This window comes from Rhea pennata, chromosome 6 (genome assembly GCF_028389875.1).
Source record: "Rhea pennata isolate bPtePen1 chromosome 6, bPtePen1.pri, whole genome shotgun sequence".
NCBI classification, from domain to species: Eukaryota; Metazoa; Chordata; class Aves; order Rheiformes; family Rheidae; genus Rhea; species Rhea pennata.
The window spans coordinates 34,255,620-34,283,267 of record NC_084668.1 but is presented as its reverse complement, the minus strand read 5'-3'; the positions used below and the strand labels follow the sequence as shown (position 1 = coordinate 34,283,267).

Here is a 27,648-nt window from a genome sequence, read left to right as displayed (position 1 = left end):
TCAGCCTTCAAGGGGAATTGACTCCCCTCTTAATGGGAACAGAGCTGTATTCGCTGCCTGTTCCATCCCATCTTTTTTGGTAGTGGCAGCCAATGCATGCCCCATCTAGCAGCTCCAATCTAAATATGAAATCTGAGCAAAAAGAAAGAAATTCTCGTTTTCCCTACATAGTGAACAAAACTATTTGCATTATTTCTATATTTTAAATGGATGTAATATTTTTCTCAATATTCTGTAATTTCAGAGTCCTCTTGGCTAAGGCAGTTTCTCAGACTGATTCTTACAATGGAAATAGACTGTCCTTCTCTAGAAGCTTTGTGAGCAGTGCAAGTTTGAGGATTGTGTTCTGAGGCTGTATAAATGCTGGGAAAGTCCTGGAGAGCCAGGACTACTTTGGCTAATTACATAATGCCCACAGCTTCTACTCAAAGCAGTTCTGGCTTACTTTAGGCTATTCTGAAGATTAAAAGGCTACTGAACTTGCTAAATACTAAGCAAGTATTTAGGTTTCCAGTTTCCTACACTGTAGGTTTCCTACATACACAGGAGTGCTATTTGTAAAACGGGAGTAAACGCTTATTACACGGAACTGTTCTAGAGTTAATATTTAAACAGCTCTTTAGTATTAGTCATAATGAAGTTTGTTGTGAAACATTTTTATTGTTTATGTACTCTTAAGCTGGTTTGAGAATTTTTTCAGGTTGTACATAATACTAAAATTTTATTTGAAAAAAATGTAAGATAATCTCTGAATTGATTTGAATATTTATGTTACAGTATCAGGCAGCTGTTCCAAGGAAGGACAAGTTTGAACCTTTTTTGGGACTTGTGGATAGATCACAAGCTGTTCTGTTAAGTGAAAGGAAAGAAGATGAGGTGGTGCCTCTCTTTACTCTTTTAGAAGAGATTGAAGGGAGAGAGGAAGAAGACCAAGATCCACCTGTCAGAACACCTTTAACAGAAGATGTAAATAATCTGCATATTACTTTAAGTGAGAATGACCACTGTCAATCTTTAAGTCCTATGGATTTAGTGGAGGAATATCAGAAACTTTATTCACTAAATATCAAGGAACTATTGCCACTAGCTATAGAAAGAGATGTATTTGCGATAGAACAAGAACAGACACATTCAGAAACAAAACTAATAAATCTAAACTCTTCTTTAACTAAAGTTCTTGAAGAATCTCTTATAGACACATTTATCAACTTAATAATCCTGAAATTAGTAGTAGGCAAAAGCCTTGAGGAAGTTATCAAAGATAGACTTTCAGAAGTGGCAGTGGTCACAAGAGAAGTGGGAGAGGAATATCAGAATCTGCAGAGTATTACAGGTACATCACCTGTTGCTTTGGAGAGCAGCATATATGAAGGACAAAATATTTCAAGGAAAAGACTTCCTGCTGAAGAACAAACAGTTAATCTCAATTCTGTTGTAGGTCAAAACCTACAAGATCATCCCATGGAGAGATTTTTTGAAAGAGGTATGATCCCAGATTTAAAATTAGGAAAGAAGCACCAGGATTTATCATCACAGGAAACTCAGGAGGGATCATCAGTGGTTTCAGAGACAGAATTAGCTGGCAGATCTTACAATTTTGAGGAGAGAAATTCAGAAAGAGATATAACAAGTCTCAGATATGTTTGGAATGAGAATCAGCCTGATTTTCCTGTAGAGAGACTTATAGAAATGAGGTTAATGGAAGAAGTGGAGTTAGAAAAGAAACATCAGCACTCTTCTCTGCCAAATGTTGATATGAGACAACCAAAAGATGAGGAAGATTTTTCTGATGGAAGGAAAGAGAATCAATCAGAAATTGAAATATCAGTAATAAAAGCTTTCAGTAGTGACCTGCAAGATCATTCTATTCAGAGAATTTCAGAAACTGGATTAGTCAAAGGGACTCATACAGAATATGAATGTCAAAAGATACCTTTGCAAAGTATTACAAGAACACAACTAGTAGAAACAGCAGTGGATTTACCTCCACTACCTCAAAATCTGCAAAAACATACATTAGAAAGACTTTCAGAAATGAAATTAGGAAAAGATTCACAGAATACATCACTGGACATCATCAATGATAGATTGCCAATAGATGTGGAGATGGAGCTGCCTAGGGTAGGACGAGATCATCACCAGGAGAAGCCTTCAGAACTGGAAGTAAAATCTGTTTCAAACAAAGCTCTTCAAGATACGCTTATAGGAAGAGTTTTGGAAACAGAAATAATGAATCTAAAGCCTCTTTTAAATCAATTTCTCCAACATCATCTTACAGAGAAGCTTTCACGGCAAATGATGGAAGAGAAACTGAAGAAAGTACATCAGAATTTGTCCTCACTGAATGCTAGAGAAGGAGAACTTGTGACACAAGAGACAGAATTACTGGAAATAGACCATGCTGACTGTAGTGAGAATCTAGCTAAACAATCTATAATAAAAAGAAAACATGCATTAAGTGAGAGCATGCAAAACTTTCTTCTAGAGCTACTCCCAGAAAAAGAAATTATGACTCTAAAATCAGTTTTAAGTAAAAAGATCCAGGATCATCTTGTCGAAAGACTTGCAAAAATAGGGTTAATCACAGAAGAAGAATTAAGGAAGGTGAAAGAGAACTTGCTTCTGTTAAGAGCTCGTAGAGGACAGTCAAAAGATGAAGAATCTTTACTATACCCAAATCTTCAAGATAAACCTTCAGAAACAAAACATTTAGAGTCTCTTACAGGTAAAATCCCAGAAAATTCTAAAGGTAATGTTTCTGAAACAAAAGTAACAAGTTCAGAATCTGTTTTAAGCAACACCTTAGAAGATCTTAATAAAGAAAATATTTTGGAAACTGAAATACTCAATAAAATTGAAGACGACAGTGACACAGAGAGGCCTCAAACAGATAGTGATACAGAGACAAGAAATGAAAAACAAGATTTTCATGAGGATGAATTTCCAGATTCACTAGCAGATGCAGAGATTAATGTAAATAATGAAAAACAAACTAATAGTTTAATGTACTTTCTTAAAAAAATAATTAATACATTTGAAAAAGAAAATGAAGACATAAAGGGTGAAATAGTTCAATCAAAAAAACATTTTGAAAAATCATTAAATCAGAAGGGCAATGACGAGACAGAAACATCTGAAACTGTAAATTCTTCTTCTTTTTCAAATGCTTGTGATGCTATTATTCAAACAGACCTGACAGAATACTCCTACAAGCCACAGCCGTCCTTTCCGGCAAGTTGTCCGAGATCTATCTTTTTACAAGCAGAGCCTAAGGAAGAAGAAAAGTCATCAAGAAATGTTGACAGGAAGTCAAGAGAGAAACTATGTGGTAAGGCTCCTAAGAAATATGCTATGCCATGCTATGAGCATCTGGGTCAAATACTAACAGGTACGCAATGTAAGAAGGAGAAACAAACTAATTTGAGGAAATCTAGGGAGGGTGTAAAGGAGAAACATGGAAAGTATTCTGAACCAACTCCTTCAGCATCACCTGCTGTGGGATCCAAGGAGTCAAAATCATCCGTATTGTCCCATAACAAGGAAAATCTGAAGCAGAGAGCAGAGCAGGAAAAAGAACATGACAACAACCCAAAGAAATCATCCAGTAAGTCCATGAGAGCTCCATCAGATATTTCAGAGCAACAGCCATCACAAATTGTGAAAGCATGTAAAGAAAACTCATCCCCAAATGGCTTTCCAGATCCAGCTTCCAGATCCATGCCATGTGAAAAAGGAAATCTGCCTGTAAGAATATTTTCTTTGAATTTTCCACATCAAACATGTGAACTAGAAAGACAATTGTACCTAAATGTAGAATAGATGAACTTTTTTTTCTTTTTTTTAGTAAACTAGATAAACTCAGAATTGAACATTTTGAACCATGTTTCACATGGTGTAATGCTGACAAAATAGGGGGAAAACTATGTATCCTGGCAGTCATCTCTCTATTCCTTGCTTTTGCTTACAGGATTCTTTCCATTTTTTTCTAGCATATTGTTGAACAAAAATAAGTTTGCATTTATTACAAAGTAAATGTAAACTTCAGTGTCTATGTGGAGGCAGAGCTTGTGCAGAAATCTCAGCTTAAATCAGTGATACTTTGTAAAAGAAATTTCTCATTAACCCTCCAAGATGCGTGAAGTTTTGTTTCTCTGGTTCAGGTGCTAGGATGGTAGACTGAAGTAAGTTCTGGATAAAAGAATTGCTAAAATAATGGGCAAAGACTGAGATCTTTGAAAAATATGTGTTGACTTGTTCCTCTTCTTGCAAGTGTGTAGCCATTATCAAGAATGGGACAGATAAAGGGCCAAAGGTTTTAGATAAATTATTTTAGAGCCAATAAGTTTGGGCACAGATGCATTTTAATTGAGAAGACCTTTTTAATTTGTTTGTGATGTTTGAAGATTCCTTTTTAATAAGATTAACAAAAAGTGTAATCTCTTTGATGTTAGCTGCCATTTATAGTTTTAATTTTTTTCAAGAATCAAATCAGTTTAACATACTCTTTTCATCTTAATATTCAGAATCATGCGAGTAAAGAAGATATAAAAATGAAATTATGCAAGTATCTCGAAAAAGCAGTAGAGAGCACTCTGCAGGATTTACAGGGGACTCCAGAAGAATGCCTGTGTCGGCCACTACATTCTGCAAGAGCACACAGTGTTCCTCCTGTTTGTATGTCAGCTAAAGAGACCTCCAGAACACAGTCTGCAGGTTCTTTCACTGCATCACTAGATTCTTCTGTTAGTAAAGATTCAGGAAATACTACCAGATTGAAGACTGAGAATCAAAGCAGTCAAGCAGAGCAAGTGGAAACAAGTCCTAAGAAAACAATAAATTTCTGTGAAATTCTGAAGGATACATTACTGGAAAATGTGATGCTCAAAAGTGATGACAAATGAAGTCAATGCCATTCCAAAGAAAAGCAAGAGGGCAGCGTAAAGATTACTTGGAATCTAGCTTAGGAAGATAATGTTCCCACCTTCTGATGAAAAAAGTTGAAGTAACAGTAATAAAAAAAATACATTCTTGCAACATCTTTACTGCATCTTTCACTTCTAGACTTTAGGTTATTAATTTACTTGGTTAACTAACTTTAAATGTGTTTTTATATTGCAGTGTGGCTTTGAATTTGGTAACAGGTTATATAGCTTTTCTGGCTTTGATTTATGAAATAAGGTGGTGTCCATGGTGCAGTCAGAATTGTAAGTAATTAATGTGACAGACTAGTGGATTAGGCAAAGAGACCAGACTTCTACAATGGTATAAAAGTGAACATTATTACAAGACAAAAAGAAAGAATTGCTGAAAAACGTATTTTTGCTATCAGTTACATTAACAGTGTAACAAGTCTCCTGCATTTCAGAAATGTGCAAGTATGGGAAAGGAAAAAAAACTTTAGTATTTCAGAAGATGGAAATATTTTCAAGTGTATGTTTCAATGTGGACATTAACCACATTATATTAGGGAAAGCAGCCAAGCTAAATTTTCATAAAGCTCTTTTCTAGGAATTTTTGATATAATATTCCTTTATTTACTACTTTTATTACTAGTGTGTCCATTTGTTTTTGCCATAACCTATAACTCTGAAAGCCCTGTTAAGTCTAATAGGCAGGATTTCAACCTGTATTAATGGTCTCACTGTTGTGGGTGGATTTTATTATAGGACAAATTCTGGATTTGTGGGCATATCCAGTAGCAGTGGCCTAGTCTGTAGTCATATTTTACCAAAAGCAAAACAACTTACAATTGAAGCTCATTATTTATTTACTTATTTTGGCATTATTCAGGAACCACCTGGGACTTTCGGGTAAGTAAGAAAGATATGTTTGTGTAACTGTAATGGCTTGATAAATTACCAAGACGTTTATAGATTTGTTTAGTGAATGACGAATTTACATCTAAAGCTGGAAATTACTGAGTTATATGTAGAACCTTAGCATAGGAGCAACTCACTGAAAAGCTGTTTGGTTTTTAAGGTATTTATCATCTTAACTGTGAAGTGATATTTTTATATAAATGTATTTAGTTTATAAGAGTAGAATCAGTTGCTTTCATTTGGGAATGGCAGCGGTTTCTACAGGAACCTCTTTAAGCCTAGTATTTTTTCTTTCATCCTATCTCAAGTTTCTTGATGGATTAATTATATTAATTACTAGGTGTATTTACTAACCACCTGGTTATCGGTGGACCTCCTCAGTTTCTCAGTGTTTTCTTTTCTAAATCCATAAGTTTTTACTGGTCTGTCATATCAGATAGCTTTATTTCACAGTACGGTATAATTATGTTCTTCAGTATCTCTGAGTTTTATTATTTTTTCCTCATTCATACAGGATAGGGAAAACTGTCAGGACAGGTCATGACAGCTAACTTAGCTGTTTTGGAAGTTTATTTAGCCAACCTAATATACTTTAGCAAAGCTTTTTGATAGCGTTAAAGGCAGGGTACATAAATCACCTACTCTAGGTACCTGCCTCTTGTCAAAGAGATACAGAACAGTAGTTTTTTCATATGCTCTCCCATGATTTCACCCTGTCCTCTAGACTGAGAACTGTCTACATAGCAATTGAGGGGAAGGAAGGAGTGATGAAAAGAGAGGTAAGATAAACCTAAATAATACTTTTTTTCTTCATGTTTATTTTTGTTCCTTAATACTATCAGGTGGAATAAGTTAGCATCATCCTGATGAGTTTATTGCATTGAGAATCTTTAGAGTAGTTTATACAGCAGATAAGTTGATTCTAAGTGAATCACCTTTTTCTCCCCATGTTCATCTATTAAGTCATTCACAAACTGCTGTATTAGTAGACCAAGACTGTAATAAACTCAATAGCATTGACCATAAAAATCAGGATAATATTCCTTCACATGAGTAGTTCTCTGTTGTGACAGATATTTTAGTTTTTGGTGTACTGTTAGCACAAAGAAAGGTGGAAACATGACAAAAGTTCTTTGCTGCAACAAGAATAAAATTCACAAAAGTAGGTAAACTACCAACTCTTTGTGCTGTTTTATCTGCAACTGTATACTTATATATAAATATAAGCTTTTATATATAAAAGCCCCTTTTAAGATGGGCCTAAATGTAAGATCCCTTGAAAAAGCTCAAGTCTAAAAAGATGGAATTAATTATTTAACCTGGTTTAGTTCTAATTCATATGCTGATTACATATGTAACTGGTATCAGGAAGTTCTCTGTGAAAAGAGAACTTTATTGTACCTACAACAGTATCAGCTTAGACTATAAAGTTGCTACAACCTGCCTCTTAACAATATAGATCATGCATTTAGGATTTTTAAAACACTAATTGCATATGAAAGTTTCTTGTAGCACTGTGTTTCAGATTTTCAGTAGAATAGAGCTCTGCTTCCAAGAAGTATCTGTTTTCAATGCTGGGCAGTTTAAACTTATACAGCAATAGGATAGTTATACCTTTTTGCTGGTAATAACTGACATTTCTCATTTTGCATTGTTCCTTATAAGAGTGATATAGATATCTTAATTAAGCAGAACTGCACAATACTTTTCAACACACGTGATCTACAAACTGCTTTTAAACATGTTTTTCTGGTTATTTTTAAAAATAGCAAAAGTAGTCATGTTACTCTTAATTGCTTGTTTGAAAATGACAGTTGTTGAAATGCAATACTTTCAACAATAAGGTTTTGTGAGCTTTTTAACTTAAAATTTTCATTTTTTTCTTAAAAGTTACGTCAGTGCATCAGCTGACCAAATATCTAGAAATAAGCCATTTTATTTTTTCCACTGAAATAGCACATTCCTGGCATTTAGTTGTTTAAATGCGCTTACACTTCATTATTAGTACTCAAGTTCATTTTTATAGTTACAGTGCAGAGTACTATTATTTCAAATACTAGTACTTACGCTGTCTGAATTTTTCTACAGCAGTTTTAATTTTTTTAAAGAGTACTGATGTTTGTTCAGAGCTCTATAATTAAAAAAAAATAGTAAGAGTTTCATGTATTTTCTCACTTACTTGATTTGGCATAGTATTGCATGTACAGTTAAAAAGTTATTTGTAGATGCTATAAAACATATTTGGTTTGAAAATATGCCTCCTAACCAGCATAACAGATTTTAGCTAAGAACTTTGAGGCTCACATGAGAATAGTATCTTTAAAAGTGCACAGTTATTAATATTTTTATGATCAGCTAAAATAATTTTCTCATTCAGACAGCTATTTTCTTACCTGATAAACAGCAGTAACATAAATATGAAGCTTCTGTCTTGCAGTAACAAGAAGCTGTTAATATGACTGAACTGAGATTAACGTGGAAATGCAAGTATTACAGAAATAAACAAGAAGCAGAAAGGTTAAGATTACTGGAAGGTGTTTAATCTTAATTTCACCTACTAGGTTTTGAAATATAGGGCTGCCTTCACAGCATAATGAGTAGAATCAAGACTTTCATTAATACTTTAATGTGGTCATCTAAAATTGTTTCTATGCCTCTCTGGCTTGCCTTTTGCTCAATCAGCCTTCACTGCTTTGCACTGAAACTGCTAGCAGTGTGATATTCTCAAGGTTGTTTGCTGACAGGCTCCAGCCCCTCTAAGACTTAAATACTCACATGTAAAGTATTATATATATTGAAAATTTCAAATACATCAATTCATTTCACATCTATTTATACATTTTCACTATAGTCAGAACTTATGTCAATAATGTCCTAGTGGTTTGGGGATACAACTTTTAAAACATGACAACATATGACTTCTTTTAAAAGGAACCTGCTTGGTCAGCTTGAGTTGTTGTTTGGTGCAGTATTAGAGATGAGAACTTACTGAGATATTTTTTATCTGATTTAAACAATAAAACCCCACAGATTCTGGTTAATTAAAGTTCATGTCATGGCTGAAAGTAACTATGGGAATTAAACTAGGACTGGCGTAAGAGGCAAGTGGTAATACCAGTGTAGCTTAGTGCACATTGACTGGTAAGTAGTTGGTGTTGCAAGTTCTTCTGAGAAAACAGTATTAGCTTCAGGTAACTTTAGTGAACAGGAATTCAGTATGAATAAAAATACTTGCACTAACTTTGTCTTTCTTAACATGATGCTTCAGCATTAACCCATACCTGTTATAACATCAGATTTGCTTTATATCGTAAGTGGTTCTCATATCATTTGTTAAGATGACACAGTAAATGGAGATTAAAAGCACAGATCTGTACTAAGAATGTAGTCAAATGCAAGAGTCATGCTTGCAAAGAAGAAAAACTTCTTTTGGCATCATGCAGTTAGAGAACTATATGAGAGACTAGATGGATAGCTAACTTTTGGCAAGTATTAAAGCATATCAGCTGAGAAAAATACATTAATAGTGCTTTTTCAAGTGTGTGAAGAGATACATTTATTTGCATAAACAAGCAACTAATTTGTGCAATTTTAAATGTAGGTTTGGAAGTGAAGACTTCCTTCTTACTAAAATAATTTGCATGAGAATGAAAAGACAGATCAGGCTGTCAAAATAAGTAAGGCCATAGACAAAACCCAAGGCTGAACTTAGAAAGCAACTTGGACTGTAGTAATATGAGCTGAAAACTTTCAGTACTGTACAGAGTAGGAATACAGCAGGGGCCCTCTTAAGAAATATTTTGAAAAAGGAAAATAAGAGCTCAGTCATTCTCTATATACAGTTGTCCTTACAACCAGAGAAAGGTGAGGCTTACTGCACTTTATGGTGCCAATAGAGAAAGAAGTTAATGAAATAGGGCCACTACAACTGCATTTTCAAGTATACGTTGTCTAATTGTATTTTAACCATACAGAGTAAAGCAGCAAGTAGAAATCACATTTTCCTTTTCTGAAACATGGGAGAGGTATGATGGTTTGGTATCTTTTTAGAATTCCCAGTCTATGTCATTTTGATTTGTAGTAATACATCCAAGTTCAGTCTCAATTGCTGGTGAGGGCAGTGCCAACAATGCTGATCTATTATTTTGAATTGGAGGTGGTAATAGGGATAGTAATGAGCTCCGTGTTTGTTCTTTTATCTAGAAAGAAGAAGAAAATTAAAATACAGCTGCATATAAAATTATATATAACATTGTATATAGACTTCATTAAAAGCATACGGAATCATAGAGCTGCCTTCTTGTATGCAGAATTCTGAAAATAACAGGATAAGAGATTTAGTTTTCATCACTGCAGAGTAAGTTGTAGTAGTCTTTTAAGACTAACCACTTTGGCTGTCTTCTGCTTTAAATTTAGGATATTAACCAATTTTCTCATTTGTTTCTCTAATTTCGGTTAAGTTAACCTTATCAAAGGGGAAATGGATTTCTCCTATGCTTCCTACATTCTTATCATAGCAAAACTGCTTCAGACAACTTTTTTACAAAATGCTATATGATGTTAGGTTCCAGCTGACTGGATTATTATTTTGTAATTCGACTCTAATATTTTGTGGTTTATTTAGGGTATAACTATGCCATCTAATGGAGAGAATTCAGTAAACTCACCTGTTTGAAGAATGTGTGCGAAAGCAAACTGCTTGCTGATGGCCTGGATCATAAAATGAAAAATATAATTATGTTTTGGAAAATAAATACTGCCTTTGGGAAAAGCGCTGAACTGACAAGTGAGTCTAAGCCCTGTGGTTATTTATCCACACGGCACATGCAAAGCATGAAAAAAGCAGCACAGGTTTCCTATACTCTATGCCTACATTCTGTTTAGGAGTAATGGTGCTCCTAAAGGCAATTTGTTTATTTTTAAAGGCTTTTTACTTTTTCTACTTAGAAAAGAATTTAATGTCTCAGAAGGGACGTTGTATTGAAAGCCAAGTACTTCAGTTTGCTGTTTTATCTTGGACAAAATGTATGTTTAAAATTTAATTTTTCTTATTTAACCACAGAACAAAATACACTCATATTATAAGAAAGTTAATCTCAAGGATCAGACAGGATTTTAAAAGCATGGTTCCTAAGACAAGATAATTCTTACAAAACCAAAGGTAAGTGTACTGCTTGGTATAGTACATATTGTCTAAAAATCTAATTTTAACAGTATTCAACTAATTACTGGATCCTAAATTGTGAACTTTACTTAGAGTTATGTTGAAGTTACAGAAAACGAGCTTTCACCAGGAGGTTACCTTTTCTCAGGGTCCTGTTGCAAGCAAAGCTCTATCAAATTGTAGAAAGCAGGAGAAAACGTTTTGGAAAAGGGAATTTGCAGTCCTTCACTAGTCATTGTACGTGTCATGCTCTCACCAATTCCAGAATCAACACCTGATCGGGAATTCTTCATTCTGGATTCCCCACGGGGGAAGGTATTTATATCCCAAGGAGTGGGACCTTTCAGCTTTTGCAGCAGCATCTAATAGAAAAGAATGGCAGTATAACGAAGTCCAACAGCTATTCAGACCTATTCAGGCTAAGCTGTTAAATATTCTTTCCATTCCTGGAGTTTAGTCCAGGAAGAAGCACACACATTTGAAATAACAAAGAGCAACTACTGTTTCAATAGTAATAGCATTGATTTCTCTGAGTAAAAGAAAAAAAATTCTGAGTGTATTGAAGTAGAAATAGAATTTAGTATCAAACCTGAGTGCGAGGCATATCTTGAAATGGAACGTGTCCGTTGGCTAATTCACATGCTGTAATCCCCACACTGTAAATATCAGACTTCACATTATATCCAGACAAATCCTATGGGAGAAAGAGAATCAGCCTAAATCACTGAAGCTATTTATCAGTACATACAAAAATACAAACACCTGTATCAAGACAAGATTCTAATATCCCATAGTCTACACAGGATTCAAATAATTAATGAATTGTGAAACCTGAGCCAATAATTGTATTGAAGACAAATTTTAGGATCTGCAGTAGTTTTCAGAAAAAGAAGGTAGAACAGCAGTATCTCACCAACAGCTTAAAAACCTCTTCTCTAGAGGAGAATTTTAATAACTTTAGTACATCTTTGTCTAATTTAAAAGTTGTGGAGCAGCAGTCACAATTGCCCTTTTACAAGCAAACTTAAGCCAAAAGTTAATATTTCAGTAACTTTGGATAGCAAAACTGAAGTGCAATTTATACTGACCTGTCTCAGTAGTTCAGGACTCAGCCAAGGAAGCACAGATGTACTAAATTGGGGGAAATCATATACCACCTTTGACTTTTGTCCATTATTAACTAAGCTGTAGAGGTTGCTTAAGCCTGAGAGAGACACCAGACCATCCCCTGAAATCAGAATGTGGCTAGCTTTAATATTCCTGTAACACAAAGTGGTAAATTTTAGTTATATGAAACACTCAAAAACAGTACTAGCTTTCATATTTAATTAATTCATAAAATACTAAGATGTTAAAATACAGTTCTGTTTATCAGTTTATTATCACAGAAGTTCTTCATTCAGTATGAGTTATCTTTTTAATACAACCTCAAGTAAGGGGAGAAGTGGTTGCCAGATACTGGAGAAGGACTTTCCTTCTCTGCAAAGGGTGTAAAGAAAGCACTTTCTACAACTAATTCTCTTCAGCTGCAAAGAGACAGAACCGGACAGATGTACACACTGATTTAAATACGACTGGTGTTTAAAAAAAGGGTTTAAATAATGTTTGGATCCATTCTTGTTAAGATTCTACAAAGTAAGTTCTGCTCTGTTATTAAAAAAAAAAATGGTTCCGTACTATCTAATATGAAAAAGCATATAAAAGGAGGAAAAGAGACAACACTTAAGAAAAGCTGAAAATGGGTTTTGAAGGGAAACTGAGCTCTTAGTAAACTACTTGCTGTAATCTGGTTTTTACCTATGCTATTGACCTTCTCCTACCTGTGAATGTAGCCATTTTGGTGCATGTAATTTAATCCTCTGATTGCACCAAACAGAATGTTCCCTATCAAAGCTTCACTCATTCCTTCAGGGAAGTAAGTTTTCAGTAGGTGTCTAGCAGAACCTGGAAGAGAAGAAAACCTAGCTAAGCATAACAAGTCTTCATTACATACATTTATGAAGAACTGTATCCTCACTTTTATATTGACTATGGTACATCAAGAATGCTTATATGGAAGCAACTTGCACCAGGCAAAGACCACATTCAAGTCATGTTTCTTATAATTGAACCCATATTCAATCCAGACAAATTTTCTGTTGACAAATTCAAAATTATATCAAGTCAAATGCACTCCCCAAGTAACATTCCTCAGGCAGTGGATGTCAGGATGTGAAATGCAAGTTAAGGTGTTTTGAATGCCAAACTTCACTGGGGAGGAAAAACATGTACGGAAGACTTCTGGTTTGGGAAAGTTTTTTTTTTCTACAAAACAGAAGACGCTTGAAGAAAAATCTCTTATGGACTATGTGGTCCGAATTGGATCAGTTCTTTCTCTTATTTGAACACAGCTCTTAACAGTTCTTACCATACGCCATGAATGGAGAGATGACCCAAAGCCAACTACCAGCTGTAAATACTGTCCAAAGCGTCATTATGTTGGGATGCTGGAAAAAGTGGGATAAAACCACCTCATTCTAAGGAATTAAATAAAAGTGGATATGTTAACCAGAAGACAACTTTTGTTAAGAGATTAATTAAAATCAAAAATCAGTGGAAAGATTTGTTCCCTGTCTATAGTTATGCTATATTGCAGCTGATATGCACAGCCTGCAACAGAAATGGAAATAACTTGCCTGTAACTGCATTTGTCTGAAATAAACATAGTTTGAAGTTTTGATGTGAATGCAGAATACAAATCGTGTTCTAAAGTAAAACACTTGTACAATTACAGAAGCCTTTCCAAAATACTTGTTAACTGTTTTCTTCAGAAAGTAGTTCTGTTTCAAATTTACACATGCCTTCTACTCTTTTGAAGGAAAAACTTCAAATAGGAGGGCTATCTCTGTTTTGTAACCTTGCATATATTCATTAGTCCATTGTACGTATTCATTCACTGATGCAGCAGTGCTGCTGCTTTACCTGCAAAGCTTTCAAATGCTCTTCAGAGCAACTTTCTAGGTCCGTGATTCTTACAGCAACTTGCATCCCTGTAGGTGTATGTCGTGCAAGGTAGACTGAAGTTAAGTTGTTGAATCTCCTTCCTGAAACCAGAATTGGCTACCTTTGTTAGCATCAGAAGAGCATAATAATCCACCCCATAATTTGCTTCATATTTAAAGATCATTTAAAAATTCTGATTTAGCAGCATGACTCTTTCATTAAGCATGTCAAGAACTTACTTAAATAGCTGCAGCAAAATTCATCCAGCAAACTAGTTAAAATGCGGCTCTGATATTTTTTAGAACAACCAGAAGAATTTAAACATTTTCAGCATCAATTACGTATCTTCCATATCTAATTGAAGAACACTTCTAGCATGCGCTTTCACATAAACCGATGCATGCACAGCAAGATTGCGAGCAGCTATCTTTATGACAATCATCTCAGGTAGCCAAGTGACAAGACAGTTTTCCTGATGCTGTACCTACTGCCCATATAACCACAGATGTAGAAAACTGACATGCATATATACGCCTCAAGAGAAAAATTCAGATAATGGATGATATTGTTTCTGTTATCACTTATTTTAAAAATATGAGAGATGTTTGGCACTTTTTTCAACTAGTGAGACCCCAAAATGGTTCTATCAGGTTATGCATTTTCTAACCCTAGTAAGTATTCACTGAAGCAAGCAGTAACCCAAGAGAATGCATCTGCAAAAACAACAAGTATTTTATGGTACAACTAGTTTACCTATTTCCACCTGGAGTTCATAGTGAGAGACATTGGAAGAGCAAAATATCATTTCATTCTTTCCTGTAGATGGGGGAATCCAGGCTTGATCAGAATCAGCCTAAAAGGCAGGGGGGAAGCAGTTCTCAAAATTACTATGTACATTTGCACATTTAACAGAGACATAGCATTAATGAAAATGCTAAGATCAAGTGCTGAAGTCTGAACACTCAAGCTGGTGCTTTTACTACTACCCTGAGATTTAGTTACATGAGCCACTTTAGTTTAGTAACTTGTATTCTTCTTCCAAAGTGGAAGCTCCAAAGTACTCTAGTTACTTTTCTAAGTTAATATTTGAAAAAGTATCTGACTTAATGAGATTGTTTTGGGTATGTAGTATTTTTAACATGTATAACTTCACCAGTTAACATTTTTATTTTCTTCTTACCAGATATTCATGGATGCTGCTCTGAGATTGCTTTTCCAGTCTGATTGATTCAACTCGTGTACGTAGAATACAGGAACAATCCTTGAAAACACAAACAAGTGAATGTTAGTGGACTTGCTGTAATTTATTAAATGTGATAATGGGAAAACATCAGAAGTAACTCCCTCTGCTATGAGCAGTAGTTCAGAAAGTCAGGTAAGAGCTTAGACATAGAAGAAACACTAAATATTCTCCATAACCAAAAGTTGTTATGAAATTTAAGCATTTTATCACCGTGGCAATCCTCTCGAGTGTTTCAACTACATAGCAAAACATGTCACTAGAACTTTTTCACATAAAGATATGACTGGATAACAAGGTGTAACTGTTAGTGCTTTTTAAATACAAACTTACCAAACAAGACATGGAACCGCTTTAGATCAGATGAAAAGTCATATACATCCATTTATCCTGGAAAAATTAAAGTATCATTGTAAGACTGTACATCGATGTGTGACCCAGCACTAACAAATCCTAAGCATAAAAGTCTATCTCTTTTTAATCAAAATTGTGAGACATTTCTCTCAGTTATCAAAATACCTGTTACAAAAGTTTACATCACATGCAAGAAACTCCAAAGAACTTCTACAAAAATGAGAATATTTACTTAGTTGTACTGAGTCTTAAGGCAGCACATGGATTTCAAACTGTTACTGAAAATATGCAAAGTACATTCCAAATAATGTTTTTATTTTTGTTTAATGATTTTGGATGTCTTATTAACATTCCCAAAAAAATGAATTGCAAGTCAACTGCATAATTGCATAAAATATAAAAGAATGGATTCATGGATTGCTAGCAGTTTGCAGGAAAGAAAAATCAGCTGTTGTTTTAAAGCAGTACAACTGTGCTAGTTAGATTTCAGCTCAGCTGTCACAGCTGAACTAGCTCATGAAAAAAGCAAGCCAGAAGCAATTGCACTGTGTATTTCACAAGCAAGAGAGAAAAGTACTACTGTAAAGAACATGAGTGAAAAAGGAAAAGACGCAGCTCAGATCATTTTTCGCATTACTTAGGTTATAGAATCAGCATTCAATCCCAACTCCCTTGCATATCCATCTAGCCACTCCAAGTCTTCCAGCAGATTTGTTTTCTAACACTGAAAGTTTAGGAGATGATGAGGGAGGAAGATGACTATGTCTGATAAACGTATTAGAGCCTCAGAAGTGTAGAGTGGGAGTAGCTAATTTCCTTTAGCTACTTACTGATCTGCAAGTATGCATCTTCTGTCCTCTGTCATGAAGAATCTTTGGTGGCTGACAGTCAGCTACAGGAGGTAGTTCCTTTTTAATAAGTAATTATTGCTTGAAAGTTAATTTTAAAAGGTGAAGTACTATATGAATAACTGATTATTTTGATTATCAAGGCACTAAACTTGATTATACACACCATTTAAGCTTTGGATGCTATTTAATCCTGGCAACACTCTTCAAAATCTAACAAGCTCCCACCACCTGTCCTCTGCTAGAATATCTGATGGGCATCTCTTATCCTCTTTACCTTCAACAGCTATTTGAAGTAAGGAAATGTTGTAACTCCAATTTATTAGATGAGAAGAAAGCTAAAAGAAGACCCGTAGCAGGTATTTTGCTGCCTAAATTCTTCAGAAGATTTGGGCTTGACTTACCCACTTTCACAAAGGAAGTCTGTGGCGGAGTCAGAGACGATGCCGATGTTCCAAGACATGGTCCAGCACAGTCACTGCTAGAGCATCCTCTGCTGAGCTGGAAAGAAAACATCTCACTCCATTATTTGAGATAAGTTACTCTGTTGCTTGGAATATGAAACTACAAAAGCTAAGCTGAATAAAAGTCCTAGTAACTAGCATACACTGAACTGAAGTTATTGGAGAACTAGTTCAAAGCTATGAAAGGTTACAGTCAGTGAACACAGATGTCCATGATCCATATTTGTTCAGGTAACATTATTAAGATGATGTTTTTGTTTGTTTGTTTTGTTTTATAGTTTAACTTTGCCTCTAATTTCTCTTGTGGTTTGGATCATGTCACCATGGAAACCTGTTCCCCATTTCCAGATTTTTCTTTTTATATCACAGCCTTCCTGTATACTGCAGACTGTGGTAATGATGCACAGCTGATCTGATACATTCATTTCAAGTTGGCCAAAGCTTCAGACACTGCGTGTGATGCAAGGAGGAAAGAAGTTAATTGATGGACCGACAAAGCCACCTGTGAACGTCAGGGACTGCAGAGGACCAAAGCCCAGGTACCCTGACTGTGCCTTAATCTAGTTTTGTTAACGCTGGGCCGTAGCTCACAGAGTTACTTTCACGTTTTGAGTGACTGAAACGGTTCTTGATGACAGACCTCGATTTTTAAATGGCGACAGCACGGTACACGAAAAGCAGCTCCTGGGGAGCCCCGCAGGGCGCAGCTCCCTGCCGCTCGCACGCCGCTGCGCCCCGGCCCCGGGCTGCGCGGCGGCCCGCCGCGGCCCCGAGCTCGGCGTGCCTGCGCGCAGCGGCGGCGCCGCTCCTCCCGCCCGATCCGCCCGGCTGCCGCCGCCGCCGCCCGCTCCTACCCGCCGCCCGAGGCCAGGGGCCGGCGCCGCCGAGGCGCGGGCGCCGCCGCGCAGCTGGGCCGTGAGCCCCGCCCGCAGCCCCGGCCCCGCTGCACCCTGGCGCTTGTAGTTCACGGCGGCCGCGGCGCCGCCCCGCCGCACGGCTCGCCGGGAGCCGCGGCCCGCGGCGGCGGGAAGCGGGCGGAAGTCGGCGGGCCTTCCCGCGGCGCTGCGGCGGCCGCCGCCGCTCTCGTGAGCCGGGCAAGCGCGGAGCGGGTAAGAGGGGCCGGCGCCGGGCCGAGGTGCCTCCGTGGCCACAGCGAGCCCCCTCCTCGCCGCCCCAGCAGGGCCGCGTCGCCCCGGCCGCGGGGGCCGTTGCCCGCGGGGGCGCCGCGGGCTCGCGCGGTTCGCTAGGCTCTTGCTGCAGCAGCGCGGTGGTGTCGTGCCCTTGAGCGGCCTCTCGAGCTTTGCCGTGCGTTAGGGGTGCCGCTCTGCGAGCGGGCTCCGCCTGCGGGTTGCGGTTTTTGCTTTTAGAAAGCAGAGCTCCGTGGAAGCTGTGGTGCCGCTCACTCGCGGGTCTGAGGGCAGGAGACTTTGGCCTCATCAACTTCTTAATTATAAGTGCGTTTTAATCTTCTATTTAAACTCTAGTAAGAGTATCTGCTAGTAAATAGCTTTTCCTGTTAACCATACTAGTGAAAAAGTGCTTCACAGTTGTTGACTGACTGTGACAGTGTGATACAAATACTTAATATACTGTAAAGAATTTAGGTGTTCTGTTGCGTGAAAAGTATCTGAAGGTTAACCTAAAATTGAGTATATTGCCCTGCAGTCTTTCTTTGAGACCAAGAGGCGTATTTCTGAGTAGAAAGAGGCAGATGGCTTGGAACTCTTCTGCAATGATAACCGCTCACTAGTGGTGGCACTACGTAATTATCTTTTGGTTACTTATGCTTATTGGCTAACAATACTATATAGAAAGCATTGAAGTTAATCTCTTGTTATCTTGTACTTTTTTTAAAAAAAAGGTTAGTGGAAAATGTATTTTTGAAAGAGTTCATTTGTAGTTTGTGCATACGCCAGGCTGTGGTGAGGTTTGAACAAGACTAAGAGTAGATATTGACATCCTTACATGCAAAGGATCTTTCCTTTCTTGTCCCATACCTACAGTTATACCACAAATTGTAGCAGACCTAGAATGAGGTTTATTGTGATGAAGAAAGGAGGATTGAGGAAAGTAGAACAAATCTGTGAAAATCCAGGTCTCATTAGTTCCAGTCTAAAGGACAACCTGTTTGTTGTTTTGCATCCCTTCCAGTTACCTTCCATGTCTAATATTGTCCAATTACATGTGCAGACTGTACAGGTACAGATACTGGTAGAGCAAACATCAACTCATCTGTCTGAAAGAGAACTGTTTTGGAGGAACTGAGGGAAGAGAAGGGAAATGCTAGTAAATAGTGTGTGAAAATTAATAAATAATGCTTGTCAGGCATTTAAATTCTGTTTCCTCACTCTTCTACACTGTCTTAAGGAGTACAGTGTGTGAGTACCACAGATTTTTCTGATGGTGGTTTGCCTCTAATATAACAGAGACTTGGTGGGATGAGTATAACATGGTAGAAAGACTGTCTTTGCGGGAAGAACAGACCAATGATTCAATGCATAGTTTTCCAGGAAGATACAAAATAGTTTTTTCACAGAGATGGTTACAAAAGAGATGACTTACTTTTATCTAGATAGATTGCTGACCACAGTCTTGTGACTAGGTCTTATAAATCCGTCTGGTTTATTTTAGTAAATACATAATTGTAACTGTTAAAAGGCTTGGGAAACAAAACAATTAACTGATTTTTTCAAACAATTAAAGCAAGAGTTTTAATTTGTGGAATTGAAGCTTTGTAGCTTTAAAAATAACGTGAAATTTTTAAGTTATAAGACAGCCATTCCTGTTTGTGCACTATAATAGGGCTTTTCTGTTCTGCTATTGGTAACAGAGCTTAGGGCACTAGTCCTTGACAGTCCTTATTGTTCCATGGTTAAAAAAGGAACACGAGACTTTGAAAGCAGGAATGGGGAGAAAATAAGTTGTTTTAAGGCCATCTTTTTGTACAACAAAGTAAGGACGAACATAAAGGTGCCGTTGTCTTTTATTTCATCACTAATGTCTCTATTTTTCCTGTTAATGGTCCAACATGAAACTGAAAGCTTTACTCCCTTCTTTATAAAGGGATAGCATGGGTTTTACAGCTAACTTTAAAACTAACATTTTGATATAGAGTTCATGTATGCTGACTAAATTGATCCCCTCTATTACGAGTTTTGTGTGTTTGTATGATAAAGATTCCAAAATATGCAAAGAAGTTCCTTTTATTCAAAATTTAAAATATTTAATCAAAGGAAACTTTGTCAAGTAAACATTTAGGGTACCTTGCTCACATGGAAAAGTAGTAGCACAGCCAGAGGCTACTTTGTATCTGCTAGAGAAGTTTTTATGACTGAAATTCCCGGAAGGGCACATGATACTAGAAAAAGCGTGATGCTTAACGTTTCTGTCCTTTAGTTACTAGCCAGAAAATGACAGTGTGATGGAGCTATGTTTATATGATATACAAGTAGTTTTAATTTTGATTTTCTTCTTTTTTATTATTCCTTAAAAAAAAAGGCTAGTCTCTGCATAAATGCAAGTTTAACTAATTCTGACAATAAGCTATACTGAAAAGGAAATGTTTTCTTCAATGTCTCTGATACCACTAGCTCTTTTGAGTATCCAGTTGGCAAATTAGAATTTTAATTGAAGAAAACTTAGGAAAAAACACATAGATCAATTAAAATAAGTTAATGTAAAATTTCTGTTTTTCAATAGCTCTGAGTTGTATTTTACATTCTATTCACGTATAAAATATTAAGTAAACATTTCTAATGTAATTTTGCTTTCTAGGCAGCCTTGTCTGCTTGTACAGACAACATAAAAAGTTATAATCAATTTATAAATGCTTTTTCTGTCCTTTACCTATTATTTCCCTAGTTAACAACTTACATTATTAAAGTTGAAAACCTGTGTGGAAAAAAAGAGCATGTTTTAGTTATGGCTTTCATTTAGTTTCTGTATTCCAAATAATTTAAAAATTATTCTTGTGTTCTGTTTTTAATCACAAAATTTTTATCCCAAAGTCAGTTTCTGTTTTTAAAAAAATTGAGCTAGTTTGAATTCGATGTTTCAGTGCAGGCAAGCGTGTTACAAATTTAATATTTTAATCCTTTTCATTTGATGGTGCAAGTAGTGCGCCTAAATTATGTGACAGTTTTTGGAGAAGGCAGTTTGAATATGGAAAGGTGTTTAATTTTTATATACATATGTATTTTGTGTCACGTGCTTCCAGAAAGAAGACTATCGATTCTAAATTAGGAATAAAATAATACCCGAGAAAGTCTATGCTTTTAGCTGTGAGTGTCTTTTTGCCTGATTTAACAGCTTCATTTGAATTGCTGAATGATCTTTGTATAGCCAGATAATGTATTTTAAAGCTATGTGGTAAATCTTGTGGGTTTTATCTAGATGTATTATAGTTGTAGCTTACAGCAGGGAACTGCATTTGGGAACAGTTTTATAGCTGCAGTGTTGCAGAGTAAAAGGGACATGGAGTCATCTTCAGGGTGGTACTGCACTGTGTGATATCTGGTGTAATTTCTAGAAATGCTGCCCCATGGCATATAGGAATAAAGCTATGAGAAGCATTGTAGATGTGCAAACACCATAAAAGCTAATGCTGACATCTAGCAAGCTTCTCAAGGACTCTGCTAACGAGGTTGCCCTTTCAGTTCAGTAGCTTGATATTGGCCTGGTACTCTAGAAAGCTTTGATCCAAATGATTGAGGGTTTTATTATTATTATTTTTCCCTCTGGCTAAACTGCTGTTGACTCACAACAGATAGTAGTTCTGCTTTCAACTATTTAGAAGAGATATTAAATCGAATTTGAAAGGAAATTACATTTGAGTTTTAATAAATTAGTAACAAATGGAAAAGACTCGAGAGTTTTTGTGAAGAAACTCCTGCTGAATTTATCTCACTTTACAGTGACTACCTTTTATTATCAAATTAAAACCTTCGTGGCTATGTGGATCTATAGAAACTAAAAGTTTCTATGTTTACATGATAGTAAATTTCTACAGTTATGTAAAATAGTGTTTTTTTTTTAATTAACATTATTTAGTTCCTATATAGACTACTGAGTTTTTGGTTAAAAAAAAATACAGAGGAAATATTTTGTCAGATAATTAAACTAATTACAAAATCAAATAGTGACTTTTAAATAATATCGACCAATGTCATGTAGTTATAAAGTGGAAATACTTTCTATGAAACAGTTTTTGTGAAATGTATTGCTCTATTATCTCAAATTTCTCCCATGATGCTTTGAAACACAGGGCAAAGTGGTTATAAATACCCAATATGAATACATGCAAATATGAGAGCGTAACTAGGAAATGCTGAGGAAAATGGTACAATGAGACTGTATGCTTTCAAATGACTTTTAGGTTGCTTAATCTCAGATGTGTGCAATTATGAATTCTGTTAATTTTTCATCAGCACGTACCTGCATCCTGCTTGTGGCACATGAATTGTTAATTCTGCTTTGTTTCACATAAACCACTTGCGCAGGTATTTGAGCTGTGTCTTGTGCCATATGGATATTAACTTAACTGTATAGAGCAGAAACTGGAGATAGAAATGACCCAATTGTTTTTCCTCTTCAGTTTGTTTTACTTGTATGGATTTCAAAATAAAGTTAATCTAATCTTTGTGTAAAAACACCAGTTGCTTCTGTTCTTACAGAATATGGAGTGTCATTATTCTTACATTGCTTTAGTGAAATATTGATGTTTAGTATAAGTATTCAAGAATTCTAGATTTCATCAAGTAGAACAGGAATTTTCAACCTTATGAACATTGCTGTTGGTTGCTCAATTTCAGAAAGTTAATCTAAGCACAGATAATCAATAAGCCATTTGCATGTTCAGAACTGTGACCACTACATATATGTGCACACACATGCACCTGAAAATTCAGGTATTTTAACTGCATCTGTCTTGGTGATTTCTGTCTTTTGTTACATGTCACTTAAATGCAGAAATAATGGTATACTGTAATTCTCAGGTAAAATCTGTTTCAAGTTTTAACTCCCTTAAATAAATATATCCATAAAAGCTTGAGTGTTCAAGCTGATTATAAATCTGATTAGAAATGTTGCACTCCCCCTGAAGTGAACTTGGCTTGCATAGTGCTGACAGATGTGCAACTTCAGAAATCAAATATACCATGTAAGGGCAAAGCTCCATTTCCCCTAAGTGACAAGAAATAAGAAGAAATACTTGTGGAAAAGACTAAAAAATGATATAAGTAGAGGTTGATTCTTCCCTTTGCTTTCTTTTCCAACAGTAAGTAACTTGGGTAGTGGTTTCTTGATTGCTTTCAACTAACTTGATTGGGAAATATTTTCCCAAATATGTATTTCTTCTTTTACTTTCTTATTTGGTCAAAAAAGTGTTAGAAAGGTCCTTCAATTCTTTGCAGTTAGCTTTTTGTTTGATTAACCTGAGAAATTTTGCATCATCTATAAACTCTTAAACCTTGCTTTTCTTTTCTTTTTCACGTTACTTACAAATATGTGATATGAGATAAGTTGAGAAGAAACCTCACTGAAAACATCTCTCTGCTATGAAAGCACTTTTTTCCCCCGTTTCTTAACTTTCAATAAACTGTTTAAAAACTTTTCCACATATCCTATGAGAAAGTCTCTGATGAGTCTGTTGGAAAAGCTTCCACTGAAAGATTTTTGAAAATATAAGTATGCTGTATTAGTGGATAGAACTTCCTGACTTTCATTTTAAACCTCTTCTGAGAATGACTGTGTAACTGTGAATCTGCTATAACTTTTGTATGCATGCAATAAATTTAGTCAAAGACGTTCTCTTAAGTTTAATAAAACTTGTAGCAAAATTTATAAATAAATTCCTGGGACTTCTCACTGCCTTTCTAGAGAGCTGGAGAAGTGCCAGATTAAGAAAAAAATTCTGCCTTCCATTGGATAGCACCTGTAAAATTGGACAAAGGTTTGAGTTTCGTGAGAAAACAAAGGAGCAAGAAAAAGTTACATGTTGCAAATTCCTTCAGTTGCATGTCTCTGAAGTACTTATCAGAGCTAACTTCTAAAGAATACTTATGAATTAAGAAATATAATCTTTTAGTCCAGAGAGCACTTATTCAAGTTTACAGGCTGAAGTTAGTAATAAAGAACGGCAATGCAAGTCCTTGACTCTGAAAGTTTTTCTCAAAAGCTCACTGCTTTGCCACTTACATAGCAGAGCTGTTACCTGTAAGTGGCACAAGCCAATGCATTTACTTTATCAGATCTAGAGACCACAGCTTTCCATGTTAAATGTATACTAGGCTTTCATGAGATATCCATGAAAAAGGAATGTAGGATTAAGTTGTTTGTTGAAGAATTGTAGTTCTTGTACTCCATTAAGAGTTTTGCTTAGAAATTATTTCATCTGTCCTTAGGTGATTATTTTCTGGGATGCCATCCAGCTGTTTGTGGTGCTTTTAATACTTTATGTAACTGCGCTGTATATATTACATGTGTTCTGTGTGATTAATGTGGGGGGGAGGGGGGGGGGAAGAAGCATGCAGATGCTGGCATATCCCATCCCTGAGGCAGGATTGCCTTCATAAACAGATCTGTTACCAGCTTCAGGCTCTAGCTGTAGGCACAAGTGCTGTGATACTGAGTTGTCTTGTAACTATCTAATCTTTTCTCCTTTGAAGTGATTTGAGTTTGTTTAATTGGCAGCATTTGACTATGACCAAGGATAGAGACTGTAACCTTAGTTCATGCGACAGTGGAACAATCTCTGGATCAAAGCTCAACTAACCAAAGGAAACTCTAATTTTTGCATTTTTGTGCATGTTTATTTGATAAGCTTCATATATTTTGCAGGCTTCTTCCTGTTACTATTATTTGTTACCTAATTAACTGTTTACTACATACTTTAGTCTTTTTTTTTCTTTCGTTAATTTTTAATATCATATTAAAATCCCTCAAAAGGATTTGGATGGTAGGAGATAAAACTTCGCCATGTCTAATGGAAAACAGAGAGAAGAAAAATATTGTGTCTCGTGAGGAAGTTTTTCTTGTCAAACCTGGCTTGCATCATAAACAGAGGAAGAACAACTCTGAGGCTTTTACTTTTTAAGCACTTGTTTAATTCAGAAATAAAGGTTGAAGAACGTGGGGACCTGAAGCATTTCTTATGAATCTGAATGTCTGTCTTGAGTGATTTCTTCTTATAACACCAATGACAATTTAGCAAAGAAGTACACGTTTCAACAAGCTTATACTGTTTCTTCCCCAGTTCTCCTGACAGAATAAGAATGAAAAAGACCTGACAAACTAGAATAACTAATCTTTTGTATGTCACTATTTTAGCATGATAAAAATGTCACCAAAGTTAAATTGTTAGTGCTTCTTGAAAAATCATAGAATCAGTAAGGTTGGAAAGGGACCTCTGGAGAAAATATGAAATATAGAGCTAATTTCAATTCTAGTGGTGGTTTATATTTAAAATGATGGTCAAAACATTGTTCTAAAAGTGTGTTTACTGAAAATTGCCCACAGAGAATCTGGTAACTTGAAAGAAAAAAATCAAACTATTCCAATAGTTTGTTAATTAATCCTGAATCTTGTGAGCATTTTGCAATGATTGGGCTAGAATTTCTCCTGTCCAAGAGAATGTTGATTGAGGGAGGTGCTTTGTTGGATTTCATCCTTACAGACAAGGAAGAACTGTTTGGAAGTGTGAAGATTAGAGGCAGCCAATCATGAGATGGTGGCATTCAGGATCCTAAATGGAAGGAACAAGGCAAAATAGCAGGATCACAACATTTGACTGCAGTAGAGCAGACTTTTGCCTACTAAGGGATCTGCCTGAAGGAATCCTATGAGATAGGGCCCTAGAGATGAGAAAGGACCAGGAGAGCTGGTTAATTTTCAAGGTTCATCTCCTCCAAGCTCAAGAATGGCTCATCGTGATGAGCAGGAGGTCGAGCAAAGAGTAGCAGGAGGCCTGCATAAGTGAACAAGAAGCTCTTGACAAAACTAAATATAACACAGGAGGTGGCAGCAGGGTCAGATGACCCGGGAGGAATACAGAGACACTGTCCACACATGCAGGAATAGCATTAAGAAAGCCAAAGCCCAGCTGTAACTGAATCTGTTGAGAGATGTGAAGGGCAACAATAAGGGCTTTGAAAAGTACATCAACAGTGAGAGTCAGACTAGGAAAAATGTGGGCCTGCTGCTGAATGAGACAGGGGACCTGGTGACAAAGGATGTGGAAAAGATACTTAATGCCTTATTTGCCTTGATCTTCACTGATAGGTCTTGTCTTCAGCAGGTCCCTGAGAACTGCAGGGAACTGTCTGGAGCAATGAAGGCTCACCCTCGGTTGAGGAGGATAAGGTTAGGGAACACTTAAAATGGATGTATACAAGTCCATGCGATCTGATGGAGTGCACTCATGAGTGCTGAGGGAGTTGGCCAATGTCATTGGCATCTTTGAAAGGTCATGGTGACTAGGAGAGTTTCCTGAGGACTGGAAAAAAAAGCAAATGTCACTCCTGTCTTGAAGAAATGCAGGAAAAAAGATTTGGGGAACTACAGGCCAGTCAACCTCAACTTGATCCCTGGGAAGGATGATGGAGCAAATAATCCTTGAAACCATTTTTAAGCATGAAAAGGGCAAGAGGTGACTAGAAGTAATCAGCACAACAGATTTGTAACGAGAAAAATCACACTTTGTAAGCCCTATAGTCTTCTATGATGAGATGACTGGCTCAGTGGAGGAGGGGAGAGCAGTATATGTTGTTTATCTTGACTTTAGCGAGTCTTTCAACACAGTAACCCATAACATACTCATATACAAACCAGTAAAGTACAGGCTAGATAGGTTAGTTTTCAATCTGTTTCACTGTCCATCTAACTGCATTACTGGGATCAGAGGGTTGTGATCAGCAGCACGAAGTCCAGCTAGAGGCCTCCTTAGTGGTGTGCACCAGGGTTTGATTCTGGGTCCAGTACTGTTTAACATTTCATTAATGACTTGGGTGGTGGGAGGGAGAGCACCATTAGCAAGTTTGCAGATGATATAAAACTAGGGAGAGTATTTGATAACACCAGGTGGTTGTATTGGCTTTCAGAGGGAGCTGGAAAAATGGATCAGCAGGAACTTCCAAGAGAAATGCGAAGTCCTTCCCTGGAGAAAAATAACCCCATTGACCGGCTGGAGAGCAGCTTTGCAGTAAAGGCCCCTGGGGGATCCAGGTGGACACCAAGCTGAACATGGGCTAACAATGCACCCTTGCATTAAAGAAGGCCAACAGCCTGCTGGGCTGTATTAGGCAGAGCCTTGCGAGCAGCTCAAGGGAGGTGATCTTTCCCATCAGCGTTGGTGAGATATATCTGCAGTGCTGCATCTGGTGCTGGGCTCCCCAGTGCTTGAGGGACGTGGACATGCTGGAGGTGATCAAGGGGTTGGAGCATCTAACATTTGAGGAGAGGCTGAGAGAACTGAGATTGTTTAGCCTGGAGAAGAGAAGATTCTTCAGGAAGAGAAGGGGAATTTTATCCATGTGTATAAATGTCTGATGGGTGGGTATAAAGAAAATGGAATCAGACTCTTCTCTGTTGTGACTGATGATAGGACAAGAGGCAATGAGCAGAAAATTGAAGTACAAGAAATATTATTTAAACATAACTTCTTTTATTGTGAAAGTGCTTGAACACTGGAACAGGTTGCCCAGAGAGGTTGTAGTGTGTCCATGCTTTTGAGACTTTTCAAAACCCAACTGGACACAGCTCTGAGCAACCTGTTGTAGCAGAC

At 36.7% G+C, this 27,648-nt stretch overlaps 2 protein-coding genes across 6 annotated transcripts in view; one reads left to right on the top strand and one right to left on the bottom strand.

Moving 5' to 3' along the window:
- Positions 1-8,337: 8,337 nt before the first annotated feature.
- STRADB (STE20 related adaptor beta) lies at positions 8,338-17,780 on the bottom strand. Of its 3 annotated transcripts, none has more exons than XM_062578983.1 (13): positions 17,726-17,780; positions 16,812-16,908; positions 15,539-15,595; positions 15,146-15,226; positions 14,719-14,818; positions 13,945-14,066; positions 13,391-13,499; positions 12,804-12,927; positions 12,072-12,243; positions 11,573-11,677; positions 11,122-11,345; positions 10,487-10,529; positions 8,338-10,018 (listed from the first exon to the last, which is right to left on the bottom strand). In XM_062578983.1, exons 3-13 carry the CDS (start codon positions 15,548-15,550, stop codon positions 9,866-9,868), a joined length of 1,245 nt encoding a protein of 414 aa, XP_062434967.1. In that variant the 5' UTR covers positions 15,551-15,595; positions 16,812-16,908; positions 17,726-17,780; the 3' UTR covers positions 8,338-9,865. The 3 variants fall into 3 exon arrangements, with proteins under 3 accessions (XP_062434967.1, XP_062434966.1, XP_062434968.1); XM_062578982.1 differs by lacking the exon at positions 17,726-17,780 and adding an exon at positions 17,512-17,626; XM_062578984.1 differs by lacking the exon at positions 17,726-17,780 and adding an exon at positions 17,512-17,626 and having other exon boundaries at positions 13,391-13,469.
- Positions 17,781-17,896: 116 nt separating this feature from the next.
- TRAK2 (trafficking kinesin protein 2) overlaps positions 17,897-27,648 on the top strand; it is a 35,716-nt gene continuing 25,964 nt past the window's right edge. For all 3 annotated transcript variants that reach the window (XM_062578347.1, XM_062578348.1, XM_062578346.1), the window contains exon 1: positions 17,897-17,980. The gene's annotated coding sequence lies outside the window, so the exon portion shown is untranslated. The remainder of the gene's footprint in view (positions 17,981-27,648) is intronic.

Coding starts and splice junctions, on each gene's coding strand:
- STRADB (XM_062578983.1), bottom strand. Junction 14,067..14,718: donor TGAACTCCAGGTGGAAATAG/GTAAACTAGTTG, acceptor TTCTGGTTTCAG/GAAGGAGATTCAACAACTTA. Junction 11,678..12,071: donor GTCCTGAACTACTGAGACAG/GTCAGTATAAAT, acceptor TTTCTCCCATAG/GATTTGTCTGGATATAATGT.